Source organism: Lucilia sericata, unplaced genomic scaffold, assembly GCF_015586225.1.
Source record: "Lucilia sericata isolate MDLA Ls3-8-SP2 unplaced genomic scaffold, ASM1558622v1 Contig002321F_arrow, whole genome shotgun sequence".
Classification (NCBI taxonomy): Eukaryota; Metazoa; Arthropoda; class Insecta; order Diptera; family Calliphoridae; genus Lucilia; species Lucilia sericata.
The window spans coordinates 8,388-27,882 of NW_023996135.1; the positions used below are offsets into that span (position 1 = coordinate 8,388).

Here is a 19,495-nt window from a genome sequence, read left to right on the forward strand (position 1 = left end):
AGTTAGTTAGTAGTTAGTTAGTTAGTTAGTTAGTAGTAGTTAGTTAGTTAGTTAGTAGTTAGTTAGTTAGTTAGTTAGTTAGTAGTTAGTTAGTTAGTTAGTAGTTAGTTAGTTAGTTAGTTAGTTAGTTAGTTAGTTAGTTAGTTAGTTAGTTAGTTAGTTAGTTAGTTAGTTAGTTAGTTAGTTAGTTAGTTAGTTAGTTAGTTAGTTAGTTAGTTAGTTAGTTAGTTAGTTAGTTAGTTAGTAGTAGTTAGTTAGTAGTTAGTTAGTTAGTTAGTTAGTTAGTTAGTTAGTTAGTTAGTTAGTAGTTAGTAGTTAGTTAGTTAGTTAGTTAGTAGTTAGTTAGTTAGTTAGTTAGTTAGTTAGTTAGTTAGTTAGTTAGTTAGTTAGTTAGTTAGTTAGTTAGTTAGTTAGTTAGTTAGTTAGTTAGTTAGTTAGTTAGTTAGTTAGTTAGTTAGTTAGTTAGTTAGTTAGTTAGTTAGTTAGTTAGTTCGTTAGTTAGTTAGTTAGTAGTTAGTTAGTTAGTTAGTTAGTTAGTTAGTAGTTAGTTAGTTAGTTAGTTAGTTAGTTAGTAGTTAGTTAGTTAGTTAGTTAGTTAGTTAGTTAGTTAGTTAGTTAGTTAGTTAGTTAGTTAGTTAGTTAGTTAGTTAGTTAGTTAGTTAGTTAGTTAGTTAGTTAGTTAGTTAGTTAGTTAGTTAGTTAGTTAGTTAGTTAGTTAGTTAGTTAGTTAGTTAGTTAGTTATCGTTTCGGTGCATGTTAAGCTATCCCTTACAGGAGTTTCAATTAAAACACTAACACTTATTGCAGAACAGTTGTATGTTTCACTCAAACGTGTAGTGCCTGATGATTACGAAGTCATATAGTCTACCCAATTTCTTGGTGTAGGGTTTCAAACCTATACATGTTATTAAAATTTTTATAAAATTCCTTAATGCTAAATATAGCTTTCTTACCTGTTAACCAATAATTTGCATAATTGTATCAATGTTTAAGAAGAGCATTTTTAAATACTTCTAGTTCAATAAAGTATTGTGTGAGCTGCTTGACACATATGCATATTAAGTAAGAATAATTATGTAATGTAAGATATATAAATTATGTATAGAACACTTGTCAAATAATATGTAGCTATTTGTATACACTTCTGCTGTAAGTCTCAAGGTTTATTCATAAGTATTAACATAATTTCTTAACCATTATCTTCTAAGTATATAAATAAGTAAATACTATCTTATATTAAATCTCTAATATTTTTATGAATATTAATATGCACATATGATTCAAATATACATTTAATTTAAACTGACAGCAAACCTACGTTATCCTTTAACTGCTGTAAGCTATTTTTTCTTTATTTTCTACTATAAATACTTCAGTAAATTGCTGCAAATAGCACAGTCATCGTTTGGTGTTTAAGTCAACCATAACTTGCAACCAGTTTTTAACAGGAAATAATTTTAAACTAATAAAACTTTTTGTTTAAATAAAATTGTTAAACACAATTTCCAACAACATGAAATTATTGTGCCTTTTTGTATTAATTGCTGTCATCTACGAAGCCAATGCCAGTACTAAGCGTTTGTGTGGTCCTGTTTTGGCACAAGTTTTGGAATCGGTTTGCATTAATGGTTACAACTCCATTAAAACTAAGAAATCAGGTAATTTCCTTAAACCATACTTTGCTGTATAAATTGTTTATATTTTCAACATTTTATACAGTACCAATGGTCCACAATAACTTAGATGTTTTGGATAACTACAATGATATGGAGGGTGAAGAGAATGCACTCGCTGCCAAACACTCATTTTTGGATGACTTATTAATGGTCGATCATATTAATTCCGTGGCCAAAACCCGCAGACGTCGTAATCTTTTTGGTATTTATGATGAGTGCTGTGTTAAGGGCTGTACCTTTGATGAATTGACTTCCTATTGTAAATAGATTTTCGGATTTTGAAATTATCAGTATTTAAGACATAAGCGACAACGACCAACGAAATGTATATTTTTTCTTAATTTAGTATTATTTTATGAAATTATTATTGAAGAATAATATTACTAATAAAAGTGCTAAAAAAATAATGAAGATATTGCAAGCAAACAAAAATTATTTAACTATTTTATGTCTATCATTATAATTTACATAAAGTTCTCTTTAACTAGAATAAGTCTGAGTCCAAAACATAGTGTTTGCATTTATATATATACTAACTACTAACTAACTAACTAACTAACTAACTAACTAACTAACTAACTAACTAACTAACTAACTAACTAACTAACTAACTAACTAACTAACTAATAACTACTAACTAACTAACTACTAACTAACTAACTAACTAACTAACTAACTAACTACCTAACTAACTAACTAACTAACTAACTAACTAACTAACTAACTAACTAACTAACTAACTAACTACTAACTAACTAACTAACTAACTAACTAACTAACTAACTAACTAACTAACTAACTAACTAACTAACTACTAACTAACTAACTAACTAACTAACTACTAACTAACTAACTAACTAACTAACTAACTAACTAACTAACTAACTAACTAACTAACTAACTAACTAACTAACTAACTAACTAACTAACTAACTAACTAACTAACTAACTAACTAACTAACTAACCTAACTAACTAACTAACTAACTAACTAACTAACTAACTAACTAACTAACTAACTAACTAACTAACTAACTAACTAACTAACTAACTAACTAACTAACTAACTAACTAAACTAACTAACTAACTAACTAACTAACTACTAACTAACTAACTAACTAACTAACTAACTAACTAACTACTAACTAACTACTACTAACTAACTAACTAACTAACTAACTAACTACTAACTAACTAACTAACTAACTAAACTAACTACTAACTAACTAACTAACTAACTAACTAACTAACTAACTAACAACTAACTAACTAACTAACTAACTAACTAACTAACTAACTAACTACTAACTACTAACTAACTAACTAACTAACTAACTAACTAACTAACTAACTAACTAACTAACTAACTAACTAACTAACTAACTACTAACTAACTAACTAACTAACTAACTAACTACTAACTACGAACTAACTAACTACTACTAACTAACTACTAACTAACTAACTAACTAACTAACTAACTAACTAACTACTAACTAACTAACTAACTAACTAACTAACTAACTAACTAACTAACTAACTAACTAACTAACTAACTAACTAACTAACTAACTAACTAACTAACTAACTAACTAACTACTACTAACTAACTAACTAACTAACTAACTAACTAACTACTAACTAACTAACTAACTAACTAACTACCTAACTAACTAACTAACTAACTAACTAACTAACTAACTAACTAACTAACTAACTAACTAACTAACCTCTGGTTTCGTTATAAAACTCTAAATAAAACAAAAATAACTCATATTCTCCCTGTAAAAGTTAGACGCATCCAAAGTAGCAATATGTTAAAAGATCCGTATTTTTTAGGTCTTTTCACAAAAAAGTCCTTAAACAACAAAATTTTCTTTTGAACTAAAATTAGAAAAATTATTTCAAAATTAACAAAAATGTTTGCATAAATTAATATTTCGTAAATTTTACCATATTTATTCAAAATTCAGTTTTTTCAATTTATGTAAATTATTTTTTCCAAGATTTCTCTGCATTATACTAAAATATTTCGTACAATTTCGTATATATTACGAAAGAATTTCTTGGTGCGAAACAACGAAAGATTCGTACAATGTACGACATTTTTCGTATATATTAGGCATGGATTTTTTTCAGTGTATTTATATGGATCTATATCTTCCTTAAATATATCAGACGTCATTTTGCTATCACACGGCACTCTTTTCAAAAAACTCGTTTTTTGGAACACATTTTTTCGCTATATGAACTTTGGTAGTTCTAAAGAGAATGTGAGAAAACTGGGAATGGTGTTATTTTAGATCGATTTGGATCCATATATGTCCAACATTATGTTCCGAAATCGTTATCTCTTCAAATTTTACGCTGAATTAAATTTTATATTTGTGATTTCAAAAAAATCTCTATATTATGATAAAATCAAAGATCCTTTATATTGTACTGGCATACCCTGGGTGCTTCGCTACCCTAACTTAAATTATATACATTCAAAATTTTGTTTACTTTTATAGAAAATTAAAATTGATTAAACATTTTTTTAATGTTTCAGTTTTATACGTTCAATATCACGTGATTAATTCGCATTCAGTAAGAAGCTTGTCTTTTTAGTTTCATTCATTTAGCTTCCACATTATAGAAAATTTCGAAAGTAATATTTGAAAAAAAGTACCATAAAATACCTCTAATAGATCATCATTTAATAAAAAATTTTATGTTTCTGTGTTCAATATTATATACAATTCAAAAAATATAATTTGAAGAATGAAAAAGTACCAAAAGTCCCTTTTAGTAGATTCTCATTCACTAAGGTCCCTATATTTTAAATTTTATGTTCAATATCGTAAAAATATCAAAAAGTACCATCGGAAAAACGAATAAGTACAAAAATCTCTCTCAACAAATTCTCATTTAATAAGGACCGTGTGTTCCGGTTAACCATTATAAAGGATCTAAAAGGTACCATTTGAAGAATAGTAAAGTACCAAATAGTTCCCACTTACAAAATATTATTCAGTCAAGGCCATGTATGTTAAAATTAATGTTCCTAGGTTGAATATTTTAGAAAATTCAAAAAGTACAATTTATGGGATAAAAAGTACTAAAAAGTTGTCTCTTAAAGAATCTTATTCAATGAGAACCGTGTATGTTTAATAATCATATGTTTTGAGTTCATATTAAAGAACATACAAAGAGTATAATTTGAAGAAAGAGAAAGTACCAAAAGTGGAATAAATTTTACCTAAGTGGAAAGTACTAATAAAAAGAGTACAATGTTTCCCCTTTTCGCTTAGAAATATACTTTTTTGAGAATTAAGTTTACAAAATGTTCCGTATTTAAATCTATATATCACAGATAAAACTCAAACGATTCAAATCTGCATTCATTTGTTTCAGAAAAATAGTGCTTACAAAAAGTACCAAACAATTTACTCGAATTTGGTCCTATATATCCTTAGTACTCGAATTCCAAAATAATATACCAACAGCTTATTTTGTTTGTGTATATAAACTACTTTTTCATATTTTATAAAAATTGGCTCAATGAGTTTGAATAAAATTAAATTTCCCGTTTTTCCCTATTTGGTACTTTTTTCCCCAGTGAAATAGCAAAAATTTCATTACAATAAATATTACAGAGTTAGTCCGTAATTTAATAGGAATAATTCAATAAACCGAAAAAGTTTTCTTAATGTGCTAAAAAAAGTACCATAAATACAGTTTTCTCCCATTTACACCCAAAAAGGACTGAATTTTAAAAAAGTACGAAACAGGTGTCTTATAATTTTGGGAGATGTATCCAAAATATTTATAAAAAATTGATTATGTTAATTATTTCAAAAGTTATAAAGGGCCAAAAAAGCTACCAATATCACCTTTGTTACACATTTTTACCCCTTAAAAGTACGAATTTCAAAAAAGTACCAGACACCCATCTGCTCATTTTAAGAGTAGATACAGGTGCATTTAAAATTTTTCTTGTATCACTAATATTGTGTAAGATAATTAAGAAAACCTGTTTTACCCGTTTTTCCCCTTTTTACCCGTAAATATACAAATTTCCAAAAATTCCTCCTTAATGGATCTACATAACCAAAAACACATCTACTGTCAAAATTTCATGATTCTCAGTAATCAGTCAGTAACGCTACTCTTTTATATATATAGATAAATGATTATGTTTTCAATGATACCAGATATTATATAAAAACTGTAAACTTGATCACCAGAAAATTCCCAAACTTATATGTACTCCTTTGATATTTTTAATCATTTTTTTTATAATTTCTATAAATAACAATCTTATTACCTTTTAATAGGGAAAAAACAAGGAGACCCATACCATAGGCTGTTAAAAATTTAAAAAAATAAAAAAAAATCCATATAAAAATTTGTACAGATTTCTTGGTTAAAATTTATCACTGATCTTATACACTTTTGACTTTGTTTGTTTGATATACTTTGTACATCCCAAAAACATTCTCTAAGTTGATCAAGTCGTGTGTCGTTTGTCTGTGTGTTGTTATGACAGTACAGATCATAATTTGAAAGATAGAGTTTCTTCGGTCCCATTTGATTAAACTCTCCCCTGAGATTATTTTAAATATTCTCATAACAGCTGTATACTATTTATTACAACAATCTACACTTGCTTAACATTACAAGGACTTCGCTACATGTATAGCTCTTACTTTATGTGTTATTATTTTTTTATTTCCAGCACATTTATACTTCTTTGTATTCAATTACTTTAAAAATATTTTAAAAAATTTTTTCATTTAAAAAAATTTTCTTATTTAAATTTTTAAATTTCAATTTTCAGTTTAACTTCAAATGAGTCACACTGTTTCACTTGTATTGTAATAATTTAAAAAAATTTTAAAAATAAATTATGCCATCATTCAATTTTAACGTATTTTTTTCTGTTGGCCTTCATTCCAGTTACACAATGCAGTAGTGGTAGAGTTGTTTTGAAGGGGTAATTTATTTTGTTTAATTTCTCTTTCTACATTTCGTAAATAATTGATTTTTTTTTTTATTTTATATTTATTACACTTTCACTTGATTTTTGTGGATTTTTGCTGGGTCATTTAAACTTTTATTTTAAATAGCTGGAAAAACCGAAAATAAGAAAAAATATATTCTCTTTTATTTTCTTTATAGGAAAAACTTTAGTAAGTACGTTTAAACGCTAGCACGTCTAAAAGTTGACTGAATTTATGAAGTTTTCCTTCGCCTGTCACATAGACTGTGGTTAATTGTTAAAATGTTTTTTTATGTGCGAGTGTGTGTGTTTGCAAGTATGCAGGTATTTTGTGTGCGAATATGCCTGTAAGTATGCAATGTTTACAACACAAACGTGTGTACAAAGTAAATGTTTAAAAAAATATAAACACGCAAACAGTTACGAAAACATACGAGGTTTGGTAATAATTTCTTTAAAAAGTAACTTATTATTTGTTTTACTTATATCACTGTATTCTTTGATGTATAATAATTGATTGTATATTTATACCCTACACCACTATAGTGTGGAGGTTATTATGCATTTGTGCTGGTTCTACAACAACCTTAAAGTATACCAATTGGCTCAGAATTCTTTTCTGAGTCGATCTAGATATGTCTGTCTGTCCGACAGTTCGTCCGTCTGTTTGTCTGTCTCTCTGTCTGTCTGTCTGTCTGTCTGTCTGTCTGTCTGTCTCTCTGTCTCTCTGTCTGTCTGTCTGTCTGTCTGTCTGTCTGTCTGTCTGTCTGTCTTTCTGTCTGTGTATCCATGTAAACTTTGTGCGCACCCTACAGGTCGCAATTTTAAAGATAATTCGATGAATTTGGCATGATCGTATAATTATGTTAAATATATTTGTATCTAGCCAAAAAGATCCTCAACTATATTTTTTATACAAGCCTTGATGACCTTACTGAATTTCATAATAATTGAGCCTCATTTAACCTTAACTCTCATACAAATTCGTCCATAGTTTTTCGTCAATAAATTTATTAAATATGTTGGAACCAATATAAAATTCAACATAAATCTTTACTTTATTTACTATTGAAAATAAATCACATTTAACATTTGCATTTGGTATAGGGTTTCATATGGTCGGCCACCCCTGTCAATAGTCTCTTACTTGTTTTAACTTTGTAACTACTTTTCAAACTGCCCTCATATGAATATAAATTTCAAGAATTCATTCATACTTCTACTTGAAGAAAATAAATAAAAAGAATCGCCAAAACACAGGGGTTTAAATGGAATGTATGTTTTTCAAAAAAAATTGGATAATTTTGTATACCTCTTGCACTACTTTCCTCTATGGATTAGTCCAAAGGATAGCTAAACGATTAGTAGATAGGCGAGACTGTGGACAAGTTTGCACACTGAAGGCATAATAAAGAAACAATTGAATAGATTAGTTAGTTAGTAGTTCCTAGACTAGATAATAGACTAGTTCATAGATAAGTCTATAGAATTGTCAATAGACTAGACAATAAACTAGCCAATAGATTAGCCATTAGACGAGATGATAGACTAATCAATAGACCAGTTCATTGACTGGACCATAGCCAAGTAAATAGACCAGACTACAGATTAGTCAATAGACCAGTTCATAGAAAAGTCAATAGAATTGTCAATAGACTAGTCAATAAACTAGCCAATAGACTAGACATTAGACGAGACGATAGGCTAGTCAATAGACCAGCCCATAGACTAGAATATAGCCTAGTCAATAGACGATATTATAGATTAGTCAATAGACTAGTTCATAGATAAGTCAATAGACTAGTCAATAAAGTGGACAATAGACTAGACATAAGTCGAGACGATAGACTAGTCAGTAGATCAGGCCATAGACTAGAGCATAGCCTAGTCAATAAAGTAGACTATAGATAGCTCGATAGTCAATAGAATAGCGAATATATAATTTCACAGACTAGCATATAAACTAGTACACTATCCAGTCTAAACTAGACAACAGACCAAACTATAGACTAATCGACTAGACCATAGACAAATCAAAAGGTCAAAAAATAACTAGACTATAGACCAAAAAATGGAGAAGACCATAGACTAGTCAATAGACCAGACTATAAACTAGTTACCAACAAGTCAAAAGACTAGTCCATATACTAATTAATGGGCCGGACTATAGACTAGTCAATAAACTAGAGCATTGAATAGTAACTAGACTTGTCTAAGGAGTAGTCGATAGATAAGTTAATAGACTAAACCATAAGGTAGTCATTGAACTAGACTATAGATAAGTCAATACACTAGATGATTGACTTAACTATTTAATAGACAATAGACTGAAGCATAGACTAAGCAGTAGACCGGACTATAGACTAATCAATAGACAAGACTATAGATAAGTGTATGGAATACGCCATAAACTTATTAATAGACTAAACTATAGACTTGTCACTAGACTAGACCTTAATTAATAGACTGAACCATAGACTAGTCAATAGACTAAACTATAGACTAATCAATTGGAAATACTATAGACTAGTCAATAGACAAGTCAGTAGACTAGTCCATAGTCAGGGGGCTAAACCATAGACTAGTTAATAAACTAGACCATGGAGTAGTCAATAGACTAGCCCATACAATAGTCAATAGATCAGACCACAGACTTAACTATAGAATAGTTAATAGACTATTCAATAGGCTAGACCATAGACTAGTCAATATACTAGTCCATAGAATAGTCAATAGACTAGATTATAGAATTATCTATAGACTAATCAATAAACTTTTCACAAACAACTGAATCGTTTCTAAGCCACAGTGCAACATATCTAGATTAAATCCGCCAGAAAGTATGCTTTTTATAAAAAAGATATGTACACCAACAAACACCTACACACTTAAGCTAATATATGTATATGTAAGGATAAATATGTGTAATTATTTATGTTTGTTTGCGTGTGTGTGTGTTGATTTTTTGTTTGTTTGTATGTCGATGTTTTGTATTGCGTTTGGTTACAAAAAATCGTTTTTTTATGTTTATGTTTGTAGTTTTTCTTCTCATTTTATTTTCTCTTTTTGTTCATTATTTAATTTTATTTTTTTTTTACCTTTTTGGAACATGTTTGTTTTTTTTTTTTTTTTTTTTTTGCTTTGTGTGTGATGAAAGGCATTTTTGCATTAACTTCTCATTTTACCAACAATTCATTTACATTGTTGTTGTTATAATTTAACTTTGCTCGAAGTATTAACTTATTTTTATTTTACTTGTTTTACTCCTGTATAAAAGCGTGTGTTGTTGAGAAATTAAGCGTGTCCTGGCCAAATTGTAGGTAGCCAGCCATAATGTATTGCTACAAATTTTTAATGAATTTAATTCAGAAACGTTTAAGGGTTCATTATAGAAAAAAAAATTAATTGACTATAAGATATCTTAATGAAACGTATTAAAGTTTAAAAGCGATGAAATTGATGGCTTATATATTCATGCATTAAACTACTTACAATTAAATGGGAAAATAAAACATTAGACGCGATCAGTATTTCTAGATCAGTTTAAAAATATACAACTTATAAAAATTAAATATAAAAACATGTCAAATAAATTATCAAAACCACTATGACTTTATCTTAAAAACTTAATCCCATTTAACCAGAACTTATTACTCCCAACAAAACTTTTCATTTATTAATTTTTGCAACTCAAACATCATGTTTATAATTCTTTACTCTCCTTTTTGTATTCTTGTCTTTATTAATTGTTAAAATATTAAAAAGCTAAAAATGTACCCCGTTAAATTTGTCATTCCTTTTGTGAAAAAATTTAAGCTTTTGATATGAATATTTTCATATAAAACGTATTAAGGATGAAAGTGGCTTTTGTCTCTTTTATATTTTTTTCAACATATTAAAAATTACTTTAACACTTTTTATATACACCTTGATGATGAAAATGGGAGGGATGATTTTATCAGTCAGTTTGTAACGTATCGAAATATTAGTCGTAGATCCACACAAATATACATATATATTCTGGGTTCTTATTAGATTCTTAGACAAACTAGCTATGGCCGTATATCTGTCTCTTTGTCTGTTTTTTTGTTTGTCTGTCTGTCTGTCTGTCTATCTGTCTATTGCAAAAGTATATTTCTTCTAGGTTCTTAGTAGATTCCTAGACAATCCACATACGACCTTCCGTCAATCAATCAATCTGTTTGTCCGTTTGTCTGTTTCCCTTTTTTCCGTTTGTCTGTTTTCTGCCTGTCTGTCTATATGTCTGTATGACTGTCTGACTGACTGACTGTCTGTCTGTCTGTCTGTATATCTCTCTGTCTGTCTGTCTGTATATCTCTCTGTCTGTCTGTCTGTCTATCTCTCTGTCTGTCTGTCTGTATATCTCTCTGTCTGTCTGTCTGTCTGTCTATCTCTCTGTCTGTATATATTTGTACATATAAACAGGAAAGCAGACAAACGGACAAGTGGACAGACAGATTGACGGAAGTTCATAACTTTACGAAACATGTTTTGATGATCGGTACACAAAGTTCGACATTGCCCCTTTTATATGTTTCTAAATTGCATAACATTTCATTCTTCTCGTCTGCTTTTACTTTATATAATTATTTTGCATGTTATATAAAATTTTAACATGTCTCTTCAAACAAAACTAAAGGATTTTTTGACATTAGTTTTAGTTTTGCTTTTTTGTTTTGGTGCAGTAAATACTAACGTCTATTAATGAGATTCACAGAGTGGAAATCATGGTGACATCATGTTGAAAATGGAACTTAGATTTGAAAATTTAAAAACAATCGATAATTCTACAAGTATTGTTTTTATTAGATTTTTTAATTTTGACATAAGAAGAGGTAAATAAAATTATTATATGTTAAACGGACCCCTCTAATGTTTAAAAATGATAAAAGTATGCATTACTTTTTTTTGTATTCAATATCATGACCGACGTATGAGTAACATTAAATTTTGTCATATAAATATTTAATGCTGATACGTACAGACAGCCAAACATGAAAAAGTGTTGCAGAGTACCATAATATTTTACAACAAAAGACATACATACAATTTTTGATTAAGAATTTTGGCATATAAACTCAAAAGTAAAAGTATTACTTTATAACTAATTTATTGTTTGCCTTTCCATTTCATTTTCGTTCTTTAGAGTAAATTTTATAAATGGCTTTTACTTTTTAAAAGAATTTTCTTTATAAAACTAGTTGTAGATTAGTCATGTAATTAAAAAAACTTATAAGGGAAACTAATAATTTTAAATAAAACAAATTTTCTAACATTCTCTATACAAAATTTAAATTTAATGTACATTGGTGCGTATGAGTACTATGTAATATTTGCAAAATAAATCATACGCCACGTACAAGTGTATTAGGGATAAGAAATGCAGTACTATTGTACATAAAATTTTGTTTAAGTAAAACAAATACTTTAGACAATGAACAATTTTATAAAGTATGTATGTCTTCACATTAATTTTCTAAATTTCTCTATAAAAAATTTAAATTTAAAAAGCATTGATGCGTATGAGTATTATTTAATATTTGCGAAATCAATCATACGCCACGTACAAGTGTATAGGGATAAGAAATGCAGAACTCTTGTACTTTCAATTGTACAATTCGGGATAGAAAAACTATATAATATCCCTGCTAAAATAAACTTGTCCACTAGTTAATACGTATTGTAAAATACTAGTTACACTAATCCTTTTACAAGTCAATAGAATAGTATATTGAACAGAATAGTACATAGTTTAGTCAATACACTAATATACATGTAAAATAGTAAATAGTTTGTATATACATATGCTAAACCCAAACAAGTCAATGGAATAGTATAGAGAGTAATCAGCAGATTAGTTTATGGCGAAATCAATAGACTAGTGCATAAACTATTTAATAGACTAATTCAAAATCAGACAATAGCTTTGGTCATAGGCTAATATAAACATATACTAGTCAATGAATTAGTTCTTAGACTAGACAATAGATTGAATTATGGATTAATCAATAGAGCAGTGAATTGACTAGTTGATGAACTTAATGGACAATAGACCAGCCGGTAGGCTAAGCTATCCATTGTCAAGTTTAGATAGACTTTTAAATAGATAGCAGATTACTCCATAGACTAGTCAAAAAACTACTCAATAGACTAGCTTATAGTCTATTCAATAGATTAAGCGATAGACTAGTCTATTCAATAGATTAAGCGATAGACTAGTTGAAAGATCAGTCTATAGTAAATTCAGTAAGTAGTTCAGTCAATGGTTCATACGATCTATATTATTTAATAGAATAATTAACAGACTAGTGAATAAAACAGGCCACAGATTACCGGATAGACAAGTCAATAGAATATACAACAATTAACAGACTAGTGAATAAAACAGGCCACAGATTACCGGATAGACTAGTCAATAGAATAATTTATAAATTAGTCAGCTTATTAGTCCATAGAGCAGTCAATAGTCTAGTTCATACTGACAACAGAATTGTCCGTATACTAGTCATAGACTAATACATAGACAAGCCCCTAGACCAATCAAAAGTCAAGAGACAAGTCCAAGGACTTTTCTAATCAGAAGACTAGCAAATAGGCAACTTTATAAACTGGTGTATGAACAAGATAGGCAACCTCGCTACACACATAAACCATTTGTTCCCTTATTATTGTCGCATTACCGTCTAATTACCTATAAAATAAACAAAATTACGCCATAATACATTTCATTGGAAAACTGTAATCTCTCTAAAACACATGTGTATTGGAAAAAAAAGAATAATACAAACAAATAAAATAAATATATTAATTAACTGCGTTCTATATTAAATTCTTTACTTAATTACATCATTTTTTTTTTATTAAGTATCACTTTAAAACAACCTTCAACAGATGTCAACATCAATCCCTAAGGATTGTGGAGGTTTTGCTTTGCAACAAGTTTGGTCTGTGTATGTTTTTTTTTGCAAACAAAAAACACGGAACACTCACTCCTACATTCATTCAGTCAGTCATTTATTTAGTCATTGAAGTCTATAAACAAAACCAAACAAAAGAGCCCATTATTCATTTTATAATGAAGCAGGAATGAAAAAAAAAGAAATTTCCATAAAAAGTTGTTATAAAAAAAAAAAACAATCACTTGCAAATATATACAGTAACAGCTGACATACACACGTTATAACAAAAGTCTCACATGAATATTTACTTTTATATGCTTACAGCTCCGTTTTTAGATTAGGTTGGCTCCTGAAGAGCAATAGATAGAATCAATGAGTCGAGTCCAAGGAGTTTTTAATATTTATTTTAAAATGGTAAATTTGTATACATTATGATTACTTTCTGAAAGCTGAAACAATTTAAACATATATCCAATTAGCATATCTATAAATGAACAATATTTCCCAACAATATTTTTCGAAGCCCCTTAGTACCTACTATTGTTTTGAAACACAAAAAGTTTGATGTATTTAAAGATAAATGTTGTTAAATTGTTGTTGGTAACTGTAACCCGTAGACAAATGTCAAGCTTTGTGAATGTCAAATAATAAATATACGTGTGATATTGTTACGTGAATATACTAAATGATGTATGAATGTTAATAAACAAAAAAAAACCTGTTGCAATTGATTCTTATATTTATTTGAATAGAAAAGAAACCCAAAAAAATCCATATACTCATATTTAAACAAAGCTAGACAAAACAACCGGTAGAAACCATTTGTTATACATATATATACACATGCAGACAATAACGTTATTTCTCTCTATTATGTTATTTCACACACGGTATAATATTAGCTAGTGAGTGCAGAAAAAAATAAATAAACAGTGTTAAAAGAAATTAGTTGGTATAAAAAACATTTTATTTAATGCTTAATTAATGCTAAGTGCATTAATTACAAACAAAAGTCAACAAGTCGTTTTAAACAATTGTATTTTTTTATTTGTTTGCTTCTCATACTAGTGCCATTAAAGTGGCGCTAGTGAAAAGCTGATATACCTTAAATTTGTAAAAATAATAAAAATTTAGTAAACTGTTTAACGTTTGGGAGTAGTACCTAAGTCAGGAAAATCCTTCAAACACACTTATCCTTAGTTAATTAGTTAGTTAGTTAGTTAGTTAGTTAGTTAGTTAGTAGTTAGTTAGTAGTTAGTTAGTTAGTTAGTTAGTTAGTTTAGTTAGTTAGTAGTTAGTTAGTTAGTTAGTTAGTTAGTTAGTAGTTAGTTAGTTAGTTAGTTAGTTAGTTAGTTAGTTAGTTAGTTTTAGTTAGTTGTTAGTTAGTTAGTTAGTTAGTTTAGTTAGTTAGTTAGTTAGTTGTTAGTTAGTTAGTTAGTTAGTTAGTGTTAGTTAGTTAGTTAGTTAGTTAGTTAGTAGTTAGTTAGTTAGTTAGTTAGTTAGTTAGTTAGTTAGTTAGTTAGTTAGTTAGTTAGTTAGTTAGTAGTAGTAGTTAGTAGTTAGTTAGTTAGTAGTTAGTTAGTTAGTTAGTAGTTAGTTAGTTAGTTAGTTAGTAGTTAGTTAGTAGTTAGTTAGTTAGTTAGTTAGTTAGTAGTTAGTTAGTTAGTTAGTTAGTTAGTTAGTTAGTAGTAGTAGTTAGTTAGTTAGTAGTTAGGTTAGTTAGTTAGTTAGTTAGTTAGTTAGTTAGTAGTTAGTTAGTTAGTTAGTTAGTTAGTTAGTTAGTTAGTTAGTTAGTTAGTTAGTTAGTTAGTTAGTTAGTTAGTTAGTTAGTAGTAGTTAGTAGTTAGTTAGTTAGTAGTTAGTAGTAGTTAGTTAGTTAGTCGTTAGTTAGTTAGTTAGTTAGTAGTTAGTTAGTTAGTTAGTTAGTAGTTAGTTCGTTAGTTAGTTAGTGTTAGTTAGTTAGTTATAGTTAGTAGTTAGTTAGTTAGTTAGTTAGTTAGGTAGTAGTTCTGTTTTTTTAAACAGGGTTTTATTTTGTTACCGCCTTTTTTTACTTTTCTTTTTTCGACATTTTTTCATTTTGTTCCTTCTTTTGCTGTTGCCACAATTGACATAAATTTTATTTAATATATGTTAAATTTTTAATTACCTCACTAAAGTTTAACTATAATGATGTTAACATGTCTTATGTCACAACAATTAGACTACAATCTATCACTTGCCCAGCAGTTCTGGATAACGCATCAAACGTAATGATTACAAATTAAATGGTCTCAACATTGCGTTACATTCATCTTCATCTTAATTTGTCATTGATATTGACCACCTGTAAACTGCTGGGTAAATGCAGCACTGTTAAAAACACATTAACAATTTCACACATTCATATGTCGAATTGTGCTCTTGGTGTTTATAACTTGTACTACATATGTACTTTCTTACACTTGGGTTTATTTAAAAGAGATAAACTGCTTTAATTAGGTGAAATTAAACTAACACTGGGTGCAGATTTTACGAGTTTAAATATATGTAAAAATTAAATATGTTGCTTTTGTCTGAAATAAAAGGAGAATTTTCCACATACGATACTTATTTTAGCAATTAAATTTAAAGTAAAAGACAGGTAACAATTTGTACGGAATAATATGCACAGCGGAACTGAACTAAAACAGAATTAGAACTGAACTAGAACTGAACTAGAACTGAATTAGAACTGAATTAGTACTGAACTATTACTGAACTAGAACCTGAACTAGAACTGAACTAGAACTGAACTAGAACTGACTAGAACTGAACTAGAACTGAACTAGAACTGAACTAGAACTGAACTAGAACTGAAGAACAGAACTAGAAACTGAACTAACTGAACTAGAACTGACTAGAACTGAACTAGAACTGAACTAGAACTGAACTAGAACTGAACTAGAACTGAACTAGAACTGAACTAGAACTACTAGAACTGAACTAGAACTGAACTAGAACTGAACTAGAACTGAACTAGAACTGAACTAGAACTGAACTAGAACTGAACTAGAACTGAACTAGAACTGAACTAGAACTGAACTAGAACTGAACTAGAACTGAACTAGAACTGAACTAGAACTGAACTAGAACTGAACTAGAACTGAACTAGACTGAACTAGAACTGAACTAGAACTGAACTAGAACTGAACTAGAACTGAACTAGAACTGAACTAGAACTGAACTAGAACTGAACTAGAACTGAACTAGAACTGAACTAGAACTGACTAGAACTGAACTAGAACTGAACTAGAACTGAACTAGAACTGAACTAGAACTAACTAGAACTGAACTAGAACTGAACTAGAACTGAACTAGAACTGAACTAGAACTGAACTAGAACTGAACTAGAACTGAACTAGAACTGAACTAGAACTGAACTAGAACTGAACTAGAACTGAACTAACTGAACTAGAACTGAACTAGAACTGAACTATACTGAACTAGAACTGAACTAGAACTGAACTAGAACTGAACTAGAACTGAACTACTGACTACTGAACTAAACTGAACTAGAACTGAACTAGAGCTGCACTAGAACTGAACTAGAACTGAACTGAACTAAACTGAACTAGAACTGAACTAGAACTGAACTAGAACTGAACATGAACTGAACTAGAACTGAACTACACTGAACTAGAACTGAACTAGAACTAAACTAGAACTGAACTAGAACTGAACTAGAACTGAACTAAACTGAACTAGAACTGAACTAGAGCTGCACTAGAACTGAACTAGAACTGAACTGAACTAAACTGAACTAGAACTGAACTAGAACTGAACTAGAACTGAACATGAACTGAACTAGAACTGAACTACAACTGAACTAGAACTGAACTAGAACTGAACTAGAACTGAACTAGAACTGAACTAGAACTGAACTAGAACTGAACTAAACTGAACTAGAACTGAACTAGAGCTGCACTAGAACTGAACTAGAACTGAACTGAACTAAACTGAACTAGAACTGAACTAGAACTGAACTAGAACTGAACATGAACTGAACTAGAACTGAACTACAACTGAACTAGAACTGAACTAGAACTAAACTAGAACTGAACTAGAACTGAACTAGAACTGAACTGAACTAGGACGCTACTAGAAAGTAAATAGAACCAAAATGAACTTGATCTTCTCTTAGAATATAAATAATGTGTAGGATTATGCATTTCTAGTTACCTGTTTTTTTCGACTAATGGCTTAGTCGTGTTGCATGCATATTTAAAATCACTTATTTTGTTTGTTGTTATATTTGGTCTGAAGGAAAACACAAAGATTTTGTGTGCATCTTGTGCAAATAAGAAGCTTCTGCGATTTCTGTTTAAATAAATTAACATCTGGCATTTCCTCTCATGTTTTTCAAATGGCTTAATTTGGAGCGGTGAATTGCTGCTGCTTTTGCAAATATTAAATTTCAGTTAGTTTTGCATGTTATTTACTAATTAATGTTTTCGAATACAAATTAGAATCCATTTAAGTACGACATACATTTAACACTTAATTATAGTTAAATGATTACAATTATTGTGAAAATAAAGTGTTCAGGGAAAATATGTGATATCAAAATCTTATATAATTTCAAATTGACTCAAAGTAAGAATTTCCTGGAATTTAAATAGAGTTAATAGAAAATTGGTAAAAAAATATATGAATGTAGAATAAAAAATATTTTTGCTTTAAATAATTTTCAACAATTTGATTTAAGTTAATTGTTTAAGTTCTATAACAAACGATATTAATACATTAATTTGTATAGGAAATGGTACGTATGATTAATATTTAATTAATAACAAAAAGCATACGTATGGTGTTTTTGACCTCATACAAATTTCTGAATTCGCATTATAACTCAATTATAAATTAGTGTTTTATTTCTTGTTTGTTAACTAATTTAACAATATTTGTTATACAAGTTAGAGTTTATTTTGCAGACTTTTTACTGAAAATTAGTTTTTAGTCAAAGCAAAAGTAAATAGCTTAAAATTTACCACATAGCTGTCATAAAAAGGCCTCTTTTTGCCTTTTTATGAGTCATGCAAAAAAAGGTTTACATTTCGTTAACAATTCCTTAGAAAAATGTCCATGACTAAGCTTATTTTAAAATAAAATTTATACTGTAATTAGCAATAACAATAATGCGCCGCAGTAACCTCTAGACAAATTTAAAAGCTGAATTTTTTTCAAATTCTTAAAAGGCCGGAAATTCAGAGGACTTTTGCTATTTAAAATTTTATAGGTCAATGATCAAAGAGTTATTGTAGTTTTTTCTCTTACTTTGTATGTATGTATATATACAACTTTTATACAAATATTTATACAACTAACATTGCTTGTAACCCTTAAAGCGATATTTGTCAAGAATAAATCTAAACTAAAAGTAGCAGACAAAAACTCCTACATGTTTTATTTTCCTGGTAATAAATAACAAACGTTTCTATGCCAATAACCTTACGTAGAACATAAATTCGTCTGAAAAAGGGTTCATTAAATTTTTATAATGTAATAGGAACTTTAAGCATACTTTTTGGAATAAAAAAATCATAACAAATAAATTCAGTTTTTTCCTTCAAGAAAATAAAAATACCTAGAATGAATGTAAAAAAGCTTTTTTAATGGTATATTTAAAATATTCTTATAGCAACAAGTGAAGTAGAAAGTAATAAAAAATTTAAACATTTACTTTATCAAAGGTTTATAGAAATAATTTTGTACGAAAATTTGATTTATAAACCTTTTATAAAAGTTTATGAATAAGGCAGAACTGAACTAGAACTGAACTAGAACTGAACTAGAACTGAACTAGAACTGAACTAGAACTGAACTAGAACTGAACTAGAACTGAACTAGAACTGAACTAGAACTGAACTAGAACTGAACTAGAACTGAACTAGAA

General features: G+C 28.6%; 1 protein-coding gene across 1 annotated transcript; it reads left to right on the plus strand.

The window, feature by feature from the left end:
* The first annotated feature begins 1,404 nt into the window (after window positions 1-1,404).
* On the plus strand, window positions 1,405-2,109 carry LOC119613806 (probable insulin-like peptide 3). Its single transcript, XM_037969863.1, has 2 exons — window positions 1,405-1,659; window positions 1,721-2,109. Exons 1-2 carry the CDS (start codon window positions 1,515-1,517, stop codon window positions 1,942-1,944), a joined length of 369 nt encoding a protein of 122 aa, XP_037825791.1. The 5' UTR covers window positions 1,405-1,514; the 3' UTR covers window positions 1,945-2,109.
* The last annotated feature ends 17,386 nt before the right edge of the window (window positions 2,110-19,495 follow it).